The sequence below is a fragment of the Eschrichtius robustus genome, chromosome 2, assembly GCF_028021215.1.
Source record: "Eschrichtius robustus isolate mEscRob2 chromosome 2, mEscRob2.pri, whole genome shotgun sequence".
Classification (NCBI taxonomy): Eukaryota; Metazoa; Chordata; class Mammalia; order Artiodactyla; family Eschrichtiidae; genus Eschrichtius; species Eschrichtius robustus.
The window spans coordinates 111793252-111806392 of NC_090825.1; the positions used below are offsets into that span (position 1 = coordinate 111793252).

The 13141-nt window shown below is 39.6% G+C and overlaps 1 protein-coding gene across 1 annotated transcript; it reads right to left on the reverse strand.

The window, feature by feature from the left end:
- Positions 1-552: 552 nt before the first annotated feature.
- On the reverse strand, positions 553-13141 carry C2H5orf15 (chromosome 2 C5orf15 homolog). The gene is made up of 3 exons (XM_068535877.1): positions 12964-13141; positions 3571-4097; positions 553-2046 (listed from the first exon to the last, which is right to left on the reverse strand). Exons 1-3 carry the CDS (start codon positions 13100-13102, stop codon positions 1915-1917), a joined length of 798 nt encoding a protein of 265 aa, XP_068391978.1. The 5' UTR covers positions 13103-13141; the 3' UTR covers positions 553-1914.

Genomic DNA, 13141 nt, shown 5'->3' on the forward strand with positions numbered 1-13141 from the left:
GTCAAATTCATTTAAAAATTGTTAACATACACATATGTGTGAATTATATACACATTTATAGACCAGTGGCTTGGGTGCCTCTGTAAGACACTGGCAGCATTTTAAATCAACGTACAGTCCGATGCTCCAAAAGTCAGAGGCTACTTGATTGCAGCACTGGGACATGGGTAGCAAAGACTGTGCCATCAGGAAGCACCCAAGAACACCAGATCCACTAAGGGGGATGATCCTCCAGGATCGGGGGGCTTCAACAGGGAGACAACAGGGAAGCTAGGATGCTAGAAGTGCACATTGATTTAGCTGCTTTACTTTTCTTTGCAATCCTACTTTGCTACAGTTTTCAATAAACTTCAGTACATAACAGTAAACTAGACCTAAAGTAAGATCTAGAAATGTACGTGGAATTCATAGAAGCACAGTCCTATTGCTAAAAGGAATAAAAGCAAGCTAATCAGCTTACCTTCCTCCCAGACACAGCACTACCCATCTATCACCACCCAAATGAAGGACCCCATGCCATCATTAAAATGAAACACATTATAAAATCATGGATTTATATCTTTGCCATTTATTTTTTAAAATCTTATTCAAAATATTAAATAATACAATTTCAGATATGAAAAAAATTACTGCAATAAATCAGTTCAGGTGTATTTCCACTCTGCTTCCCTTCCTTATTATAACAGTAAATTGTCCACCCGAGAGCAACAATGGACTGCCCTGCCTCTTCCATCTCTACACAAACCGCATGCCCACTGGCTCATCCGGGCTTTGTGAGTGGTGTTTAACATATATTAGGGGTTATGTTTTCCAAAAAGTTGTCGTGACACTTGTAAGAAGTCAACCAGGTTTCAAACCACATATTTACATATTGATCAACTCCTTATGATAGAAAGACAGGCTAAAACTAAATACAGTAAATAATTTCCAGTTTCTATTAAAAAAGAACAAGAAAACAAAACAAATACAGGGGGAGAAAGAGTCAGCGTACACATATATCCTTCATGTATACAAACAACTTCATTCAGGTATAATTTTAATTTGAAAGACTTAGATACAATATTATTTAAGTGACATGGCCCCTAAAATTTATTCAAACTTACTATAAAAAAATAAACAAGTGAACAAATATGGTATAATTTTAAACTCTGCCCCTAGCTTGAAAGCTTGGAGAAACCCATACTACAATCAGTTGCTAAGTAAAAGCAATTACTCACATATTTAAAATTTTATGACAATTTCTACCTCTAAATTTAATTCAGTAATTCAAACCAAAAACTGCTCTCTATAACATTTTATTTATGTCCACTGCAAACTGCAGAGTCTCTACTGCCAGAATTTCTAGACAAATTTATTAATGTGTTACTTAAAATTGTGGTCAGAATGAGCAATAATAAATTATGTATAAGTTATCCAAAAATATCCAAAGCAATTTTCCTGGAAGAAAAAAATGTTACTTATATATAAAGCATTATTACATACATCCTTACATACAAAGGTACAGTTTGACAGCACAAAGAAATGTGTGCTTAAGAAACAGTATTTGGATGGCAGAAAGAGAATCTGAGTCAGCAGTATCAGATGTGTTAGAATTTAATTGTAAGTTTGGGATCTTTTAAAAGTAGCATTACTAACACTTCCAGAAAAAGCACAATAAAGAAATCTAAAACAATAAAAACAGGTAATGCTTAGCTCCACATTTTGGACACCTGATTGATTTCAACTCTAAAAATGTAGATAAAAAAATTATATACTCCTTGTTCATGATACTTAACTTCCAAAGCACCAAGGCAAAATAAAGAGAGGCCCACCTCTCACTTAAGTACTAACTGCCAATGGTGAACATCTGCACAATATCATATAAAAAGTCAAGCAAATAAAATTACGTAATAAGCAAACGCAAATCACAGTGCTTTAAAATATATAATCATTGGTAATCTTCAGAGAAGGCATTGCCTCATTAACATTCTGGTCTAGACGATGATATTCCACTGTTTTGGAACAAAGACCATCACGCCATTTCCTGCTTTGAACCAGAAGGAAAATCTGGAATAAAGCAAAATAAATCAGATATGCAAAAAAGAAAATAGAGAACATGCTAAAAGTTTTTTATAACAAGTGAAGTATCTCTCTCCTAGGTTCCCAAATACAAAAGTAAAATGTCAACAAAAGGGCTACTTTGTTTTCCATCTTGTAAACAAGGTGAGACAGTGCTTTTTAAATTTTAATGTACATAGGAATGCCTATTAAAGACTGATTCCTGGCCTCTCTCTTCAGAGACGAGTTAGCAGATTGCAGTGGAGTCCAGGAACCTACCTGTTTAACAAGTCCCTTAGGTATTTATAATAGAGATGGTCCAACACTAAACACTGGAATAAAATATCACTGGCATTCAAAATTTTGTCCATCTACAAATATTTACAGAGCTAGTCATAGACCACTAAACCACAAATAACCAAAGGGTTTGTTTGCTTGTTTTCTAAGTCAAAACAACAAGCAAAATATTAGAATCACTGATTCTCAAAGCTGGAAGGCATTGTGAAATTCTCTGGTCCAGTTCTATCATTTCGCAAATGAGAAAAAGGTCCCAAAGGGGAAGGTGGCTGCCAGGAATGACAAAGCAAGGTACAACAAAGTCAAGGCTGAGATTTCCTGGCCAATAAGTATTAAAAAGGGCATTGTGCTTGATCTCCCTTTAAATGTTTAAAAAGCTTAACTATTTAGCTCTGGGACTACACAGTGCCCAGATGAACCCTCACACTAAATTATCCATCCAGTCCTATTTATGCCTCCTCTGCCTCATGTAGTCCAACACACCAATTCCAGTACAGCAGTGTTCATCACAATATTATTTCTGAACCAAAAATTGAAAACTATCTAAATACTCAGCAGGAAAATAGCCAAATAAATTATGTAGCTATTAAATCATGTTTTTAAAGATTATTAATGATATGAAAAATGCTCATGATTTGTTAGGTAAAAAGCAAGATACAAAACTCTATATGAAATAATCAAATTCATTTAAAAATTAACATACACATATATGTCTGAACTATACACACATTTACAGACCAGAAATATACCAAAATGTTAATAATGCTCAGCTTTGGGTAGTAGCTTATATTTTCTTTTCTACACTTTTCTGTGTCCCTAAAAAAGACACGTAATATTTTAACAACCAGGGAAAAAAGTTATCAAAATATCATTAAGTTCAGTGCTTAATAAATTAGAAGTCCTAAATTAACAATCTCTCTCCACAAGTACTCCCAATGAAGTAGCAATGCTAAGTTAAGATACAAAACCTTTTTTTAAAAAAATCACTGGGCTTTGGTTTTGCTCAATAAAAATATTTTGGTTTCTTTTTTTAGAAGCACATGTAGTAAAGCATTCTGTCTTTCATTTGTTAAAATACACCACAGATTTATAAACTGATATGAGACATCTTGATATTTTACCATCAATTGAAACCTGACCAAAAAAGAAAAAACTCTGAATCAGCAAAAGTATTAATAAGAAATATGACTGAGATGATAGAGGGCAACTAGAAGGGGTGAAAAATCCCAAACTTACCTTCCTTTTGTTGTGGTATGTAATATAAACAACAGCAATACAAAAAGCAAAAATAATAAGATGGAAAAAGAAATGGCTATCTTCTTCCTCTATATTTGAGGGTGGGGTCTTAAAAGGTCTCACTGACTGTTCAATTTCCATATAGCTCCTGTTTTCTTCCAAGGCCTCATTGGACTCATCGTCCCGGGGGCTGGTGGTCCAGTCGTAGTCTGGTTCTCCATAATCTCCATTGTCCAGAGTGTCTTTGGCAGTAGACGGAGAACTATTCAGTGTGAGAAGATCCTCCTCCTCTATGCTAGGATCTTCATTGTTATCAGCTTCCTCTTGGGACAGAGAAGTAGTAGGCGAGGGATGAGGGGACAGAGACGCCACTCCACTTTTTTCTGTACTAGTTGTGGGAGGGAGAGTGGTGCTGATTTGGGAAATAGAAGGTTTGGTTTGGTTTTCATTTGTTAAAGCATTCGTACTTGGAGAAGAAACATGTGTCTTGAGTACAGTCTGGCTCAGCAAATCAGTCTGTGATAGAGCTAAAATAAGTAAATAAAGAACATTAAACTGAAATCTTCAAATTTATCTCCACCAAGCTAGAAGCACATATACCTAAACTTTTCACTAAGCTAGGATCAGCCACCTGTCTTTCTGTTCTGGGGTTGGGGTAGAGTCTGGGTACTGAAGTCAAACCTCTGTGAAATGAAAACAGAGGGTACAAGCTCTGTGTGAACTTTGCCACTGCGACCTAAAGTCAAACCCCTCTCTATTCTTTCTTTTCTTTTTCTTACAGTGGCAGGCTATGTAATGCAGTAGGTCTCTTATGCTGCTTAAGTTGTTACCATCTGGCAAGGCAATTGTTATCTGATGAATATTTCGTTTTTTATTTCAATTTATTTCTTTTTAATTTTTTAATTTTTTCATTTTTTTATTTCATTTTAAATTCAATGCCCAAAACTGAGATATACATGTAATGCTGTCAGCAATTATACTGTATTTTCCTAGTCCGTTCACCCTTCTACTCCCTTAGTAGACCATTCACATTCTCCTCTGTCCTCAAACTTCTAACACCTTCTCTGTTGTCCTCATTTTTAAAGGCTAACATCACTTCCTAACTTCTCTGAGAAAAATGAAGCCATCAGAAGAGAACTTCCATGTACTACCAGAACTCTAGGCTCATAAGTCCAAATGCCTACCTGACATCTCCTCTTAGACGTCTGTCATTCAAATTAACATGTTCAAAATGAATTCTGACTTTGACTTCCAGGAAGATGGAGTAGATGTATTTTTCCCTATTCTGCCCACTAAAAACAAATTAAAACCCTGCATATTACATATAAAATAACATAAGACGACTCTGAAAGGTGGAAAGAATAAGGCAGAGTGTTTAGAGACCTCAGGACATGAGAAACAACCCAGCGGTGACTTTTCTGGATTTTCTTTTTACCTCGCGTATTCCAGACTTGAGCTGAAGAGCCCAGCAACCTGGAAACACCAGGGGTATGGACAAAAAGGGCCACCCAAAAAGCCTGCTCTCTCTTGCCAGGAGATCAGGAGAGAGGCAGCCTAGCAAGAAAGAAAACTTCTAGACAGTGACTGCTCTACTCCAAGCAAACAACACAGAAAAAACTGTGGCTCCACTCACACCTACACCAGCAAAGACCGAGTGGGGAGCCTAGATTTCCACCCTCACCAAGCTGTAATGAGGTGCCCTTTCCCTTCCACAATAGGATGATGTCAGAGGAGGCCTAGTGAACAGTCAAGACTTTAACCATGGTCTAGCAGTAATGAGGCCACCCCCAACAATATTTCAGTGCAGACCATGAGGGGAGCCAAAACTCCCACCCCTGCCCAGAACTAACAGGACCACCACCACCCTTCAGGTGTCAACACAGATCAAGTGGAGACCCTAGATTTCTAGCTCTACCTGCCAGTAATGTGCACCAATCCCCACCTCCCCTGCCAGAGCAATGTCATAAAAAGCCAACTAAAAGAGAAAGTTTAAGACCAGAGTCTTAACAACACAAAGTACCACAATTTACCCCATACAAAATACATAATTTGAATAGCCCTTTAACTATTAAGGAAACTGAATTTTTAATTTTAAAACTCCCCAAAATCAAAGCTCCTGGCCTAGATGGTTTCACTGGAGAATTCTACCAAATGTTTAATGAAGAATTAACACCAGTTCTACACAATCTCTTCCAGAGACTTGCAGAGGAGGGAACACTTCACAATTCATTTTATGAAGCTAATATTATTATCCTGATACCAAAACCAAAGCCACTACAGAATAAGAAAATTACAGACTGATATCTTTCATGAACAGAAATGCAAAAATCCTTAACAAAATATTAGCAAATAGAAATCAACTTTAGGACTTCCCTGGTGGCACAGTGGTTAAGAATCCACCTACCAATGCAGGGGACATGGGTTGGAGTCCTGGCCCGGGAAGACCCCACATGCCGCGGAGCAACTAAGCCCGTGCGCCACAACTACTGAGCCCGTGCACCTAGAGCCCGTGCTCCGCAACAAGAGAAGCCACCATAATAAGAAGCCCGCGCACCACAACAAAGAGTAGCCCCGCTCACTGCAACTGGAGGAAGCCCGCGTGCAACAACAAAGACCCAACGCAGCGGAAAATAAATAAATGAATAAATTTTTTAAAAAAAGAAATCAACTTTAATATAAAGTTCCCTGGTGGCCTAGTGGTTAGGATCCCGGGTTTTCGCTGCCATGGCCCAAGTTCAATCCGTGGACAGGTAACTGAGATCCCACAAGCCACGCAGTGCAGCCAAAAAAAAAAAACAAAGAAATCAACAATATATAAAAAGAATGATACTCCATGATCACTAAGGTTTATTCCAGGGATGCAAGACTGGCTCAATACTCAAAAATCAATGTAATCCACCATATTAACAAGCTAAATGAACCTCAGCCTAAGTCTCACACCTTTTACAAAAATTAACTAAAAATGTATCACAAATTTAAATGTAAAACTACACAGATTTTTTAAAAAAGACTTAGGACAAAATCTTCAGAATCTAGGACTAGGCAACAAATTCTGTGACCTGATACCAAAAATACATAAAAGGAAAAATTCATAAATTGAATTCCATCAAAAATTTTTTTTTAATTTATTTATTTATTTTTGGCTGTGTTGGGTCTTTGTTGCTGCGCATGGGCTTTCTCTAGTTGCGGCAGTGGGGGCTACTCTTCGTTGCAGTATGCAGGCTTCTCATTGCGGTGGTCTCTCTTGTTGTGGAGCACGGGCTCTAGGCACACAGGCTTCAGTAGTTGTGGCACGCAGGCTCAGTAGTTGTGGCTCGCGGGCTCTAGAGCACAGGCTCAGTAGTTGTGGCACACGGGCTTAGTTGCTCCGTGGCATGTGGGGTCTTCCCAGACCAGGGCTCGAACCCATGTCCCCTACATTGGCAAGCGGATTCTTAACCACTGCGCCACCAGGGAAGCCCAATTCCATCAAAATTTAAAAACTTTTTTCGGTGAAAGACCTTCCTGTGAGGATGAAAAGACAAGCTACAAAGTGGGAGAAATATTTGTAAGCCCCATACCCAACAAAGGCCTAGTATCTAGAATACACAAAGTGAAAAAGCAAACAATCCAATTAGAACATGGGCAAAAGACATAAAGAGACATTTCACCAAAAAGAATATACAGATGGCAAATAAGCACATGAAAGGATGTTAACCATTAGGGAAATGCAAATTAAAACCTCAATGAGAGGGCTTCCCTGGTGGCACAGTGGTTAAGAATCCACCTGCCAATGCAGGGGACACGGGTTCGAGCCCTGGCCCGGGAAGATCCCACATGCCGCGGAGCAACTAAGCCCGTGTGCCACAACTACTGAGCCTGAGTTCTAGAGCTCGCGAGCCACAACAACTGAGCCCACGTACCACAACTACTGAAGCCTGTGCACCTACAGCCTGTGCTCCGCAACAAGAGAAGCCATGACAATGAGAAGCCCATGCACCTCAACGAAGAGTAGCCCCCGCTCACCCCAACTAGAGAAAGCCTGCACACAGCAACGAAGACCCAACGCAGCCAAAAATTAATTAATTAATTTTTTTAAAAAAAACCTCAATGAGATATCACTGCACACCTATCAGAATGGCTAAAATAAAAAATAATGACAATGCCAAATGTTGGCAAGGATGCAGAGAAACAAGATCACTCATATGTTGCTGCTGGTAATGTAAAATAGGACGACCATTCCAGAAAACAGCTTGGCAGTTTCTTAAAAAACTAAATGTGCAACTACCATATGACCCAGCAGTTACAGTCCTGGGCATTTATCCCAGAGAAATGAAAACTTATGTTCACATAAAATTCTGTTCATAAATGTTTATAGCAGCCTTATTCATAATAGCCAAAAACTGGAAACAACCCAGATGTCCTTCAATGGATGAATGGTTAAACAAAGTGTAGTACATCCATACCATGGAATATTACTGAGCAATTAAAAGGAACAAACTATAGACAAATGAAACAACTTAGAAGAATCTCCCAAGAATTATGCTAGGTGAAAAAAGCCAATCCCAAAAAGTTACATACCATAAGATCCCATATATCACATTCACAAAATGATAATATTATAGAAATAAAAAAGATTAGTGGTTGCCAGGATTTCAGGAGGGAGTAGGGATAGGAAGAAAGTGAGGGTGACTATAAAAGAGCAACAGGAAAGATCCTTATGGTGATGGAAATGCTCTGTATCTTGATTGTATCGATATCAGCATCCTGGTTGTGATTTTGTACTACAGTTCTGCCAGATGTTATCACTGGGAAAAACTGGGTGAAGGGTACACAGAATTTCTGTATTTTATTTCTTACAACTGCAAGTGAATCTACAATTATTTCAGAATGAAAAGGTTAAAGAAATGCATTTTTACTCCCCACTCCAAAAAGAAAAAACAAACAAACAAAAACAAAAACTTGTTCTATCTATAGTCTCCCTCTCAGTTAATGGCAACTCCATTTTTCTGTTACTCAAGCCAAAAGCCTTGGAGTCATTATTTTAACACCCCACATCCAATCTGTTTCTCTGCCTTCAAAATATATGCAGAATTTGAAGAGTTTTCACCCCTCCATTGCTACTGCCTAGCCGAAGCCACCACAATCTCACCTGGATTATCATGGTAGTCTTCTAAACAATCTGTCTGCTTCTACCTTAACCCCTAGTGTCCACTCTCAACGTAACAGCCAGAGTCATCCTGTAAAAACTTAACTTAGATGACGTTACTCCTCTGCTTAAAACCATCTAGTAGCTCTCCATTTCTCTCAAGAGTGAAATTCAAAGTCTTTATAATAGCCTATAAGATCCTATATGATCTGGTCCCCATTATCTCAATGCTGTTATCTCCTACTAATCTTCCTAACTATTCTATCCCCACTGCCTACTTAACAGATAGCAAGCATTCAATAAATATTTATTGAAAATGCTCAACTCTCACCACAAATCCTACACTGCTTCCCAAGTAGCGTTTTTGCACCTACTACACCCTCTGAAAAGCCTTTCTCATAGTTCTCAGCCAGGTAAGACCCCACCACTCTTCTAAGGATATCTCCAACATCACCCTATTTGTTGTTTTAACTCCAATACCTAGCACCAAGTAGGAGCAGAGTTAATAAATACTGTTCAAGGAGTAAAAATGTGGAAGTTGGGACTTCCCTAGCGGTCAGTGGTTAAGACTCGGCGCTTCCACTGCAGAGGTCAAGGGTTCGATCCCTAGTTGGGGAACTAAGATACCACATGCCGTGAAACGCAGCAAAAAAAAAAAAAAAACACGTGGATGTTATATACAAGAAAACAAACTAGGACTTCATCTGAAACATCTGATGTAAATTAGATCAACCTCCCGGACTGCCACTCCTTCAAATGAAAGAGGTTGATCCAGTCAGCTATAAAGAGTATTCAGAACAAAGTGATAACTCTGACTTTATGGATTTAATTGTCTGAGTTTATATATATATATATATAACTTTAGACTTCTAAATATTGATATATGTTCCATTTCTACCCTTTCCTATTTGATATTACCTCTCTAGTTAAAACTTAACACTTTAAAAATTAAAATTTTTTAATTTAATTCTCTCCTACTGGTACCTTTTTAAAAACTGCCTTAAAATAAACTATATCAATATTTCTCAAACAAGAATGCAGAAGACCCTGAGAATGTATTCACACACTGAATTCTGGGAAACAGTGCCTTAAAAATTAAATACATTACACATTAAATAAATGTAGGCAACATCTAGGAGCAATATGATGGTCAGTGTAGAAAGCAGGCACTTTTGAAATGGCATGGCAAGACTAGGTCATACGGTGAGCATCCAGTGATCCAAAATAACACTTACATTAATTTTTTTAAACTTTATCAAAACAAAACCATCTGTAAAAAGTCTTACAGGTTGCCAAGAATACACCCAAGCACTGAAATTTTAAGAAACCTAATATGGAACAAGCTTAAATAAATCTGATATGGAAACTTTCTAACTTCCTATGCTTACTTGAAGTTTGGAAGGCAATATAGTCTAGCTAGACTTTAATTTTCTTATTACAAGAGTAATTACTTTGAAATCACTTTACCCATAAGAACACTTATATTACCCACAGCTTTACACATGCTACACTGTACTACAATGGAGCGGCTTCCCTATTAAAAGCATACACGTTAGTTTTCATTTAAGTTATTTTCAGTAGGGAATAATCTGAATTTAAAATTGATATATACAAAAACTTAATAAAAGAAAACCATTCCCTGAAATGTCCCAGTATAGTTGGAGCAATGTGTATGGGGCCCTAACAAATAAAAAAAGACAAGAGGACACCTTAATACTCCACACGCACCCTCGCTTACCCACACATCAGAAAATTTTCAACCATCTCTTAAGAGAAAAAGTTGTTTTTGAAACTACAGTTACCAGCTACATATTCCCCAAACTGTATATCTTAAGCACTCCAGCAAGAAATATAAATGCTTAAATGTCAGTTTTTTCTTAGACGATTAAATGACCAAAACAACCACGCTACTTAAGTACTTTAGGAACAGGAGTATCTGCATCAACCAGAGAAATCCTCATTATATTTTACTAACAATGAAAGGGCCTTGGGAAAATGGGCCACAGTCCTTTCCCACAGACTTACAAACACTTCTGGGAGGGTGGTCCAGGTGCCCTGCCCTCACTGCTGCTGGGGAAACCCAAGTAAGTAACCGCAGCACTGTAGTACAGGAATGTATGGCTAGACAGCCCCTGTTGGCAAATAAATGGACACTATCCCATTCATACTGTTTTTCATCTGAACTCAAACAAGATTTAGGCAGAAAAAGCAGGATCGTGTCTTGGCCTGAAATAAAAAAGGGACTACTAAACAAGATACTGCTTAATCATTATAAATTCTTACTAGTGGATTTGTTCCCCCTAAGTCTCAGGCCCTGGTCTACAGGTTTCCTCTTTTCTCAATAAAGCCTTCAATATCTTGATTCACAATGTAACATTTCTAAGAAAAGGAATACTTAATCGTGCAGCACTATTTACAATAGCCAAGATATGGAAACAACCTAAGCGCCCATGGATCAATGAATGGATAAAGAAGTTGTGGTACACATACACAGTGGATTATCATTCAGCCACAAAAGAGAATGGAATCTTGCCATTTGCAACAACATGGATGGATCTTGAGGGCATTATGCTACGTGAAATACGTCAGTCAGAGAAAGACAGATATATGGTTTCATTTACATGTGGAATCTAAAAACCAAAACAAAACAAATAAAAAAGCTAAACTCATAAATACAGAGAACAGAATGGTGGTTGGAGGGAACGGGGGCAGGGTGGAGGTGAAGGCAATCAAAAGGTACAAACTTCCACTTATAAAATAAATAAGTCATGGGGATGCAATGTACAGCACGGTGACTATAGTTAATAATACTGTACTGCATATCTGAAAGTTGCTAAGAGAGTAAATCTGACAAGTTCTCATTATAAGAAAAAAATGTTAACTATGTGTGGTGATGGATGGTAACTAGACTTATGTGTGATCACAGTGTATGCAAACATCAAATCATTACGCTGTACACCTGAAACTAATATGTCAATTATACCGCAATAAAAAATAAATAAATACTTAAATCCTACAGATCCATTAAAATGAAGCAGGGGGGGGGGGGGGACCATGTTTACAAAGAATCTCCCTTGTCCCAGAACTCCTCTTCTCCTCCCAAGCCCCTCAGGAGTCCAACGCCCCAGCATTCTGGCTCTTTACCAAGCCCCAGAACCTCCCAGTCCTCACAGATGCACCAATACTCAAAGACAGCTCTTTTCCTTTCACTTTCACTCTCCAAATTATTCCATCGGCTCGGTCCGGTCAGTGCCCCTACCCACCTTCGTCTTTACCGCTGATCTCACCCGTTCTGGAAAGCCCCCGCCTTCCCTTGGCCCAGCTAGACCCCTGGGCACCCGCACCTGACCTTGGGACTCTCTCTAGACACCACAGCTCCTACTCTCGGCTGTCTCCTCAGCACCTGTCCCCTCTGTGCTCTCTTCTAGACCCTCCTAACTCCCATCTCTGTAAAGAAAAAAAAGAAAAAAAAAACGTTGCATGCCATCCCAGTTCTACAAGAATCAAGCTACTAGCCACTGCAGTTGCCCACCTACAGTGGATCTGAGGGGAACTCAGGATGGAGAAAAACAGGATGAAGTATTCTGTTTTGGATACACGGGTCCTAGACAAGTAAGATGCATACCTAAGGAAGAATTTCAATAACCCCAGAATCTTGCGTCTTCCCATACAAAGTACTAAAATTATGAACTTCAGATGTCTGTTCTTTATGATGAGCAGTAATCTTTTGATGTTTGACTACATGTTTTTTTCCCAGCAAAAAATTCATGCATTAACCTGGCTCCTGCCTCACCTCTTCGAACAATTTCTCAGAACTGAGAAACTGGCTCCCCCCGCTACAGCCTTCAGTAAGACACTGAATAAACTCACAGTTCTTACAGTTGTGCGTTTTTGTTTTTGTTTGTAATCGACACCTCCAAGGAATCTTGGAGACCGCATCACCGCCATTCTCTGTGGCAACCCATTCTACAAGACTCTCTAGACACCACCACCACTCCTCCCTCCCCGCCCATCTACACGCTTGCTGCCTGGGTCCCTGCAGCTCTCAACCCCACTTCTCAGGCCTCTTGGAGACCCCACCTCCACAGACCCCTTCAGACAGCCTACTCTCCCTCGTCGGGGCTGTAGAGACCCTGCCCCTCTAGACATCGCCACCTGCTTCGGACACTCGGAAGCGCCCGTTCCCTGGCCGGGCCCGTCTTGGCGTTCCGCGCCCGAGCTCTCCCCGTCTTCCCGCGACCTCCCTACCGCCGCGCCCCATTTACCACTGGACGTGGTGGCGGACGCGAGCAGAAGCGCCAGGACCAGCAGCAGCGCCAGCCCTCCGGGGACCTGGATGGCCGGCCTGGGCCGCAGTTTCGCTTGCTGGGCTCCCCTCATCCTCCTCAGGGCGACGGCGGCCATAACGGTGTCGGCTGCGAGCCTGCGCGGTTGCTAGGCTCT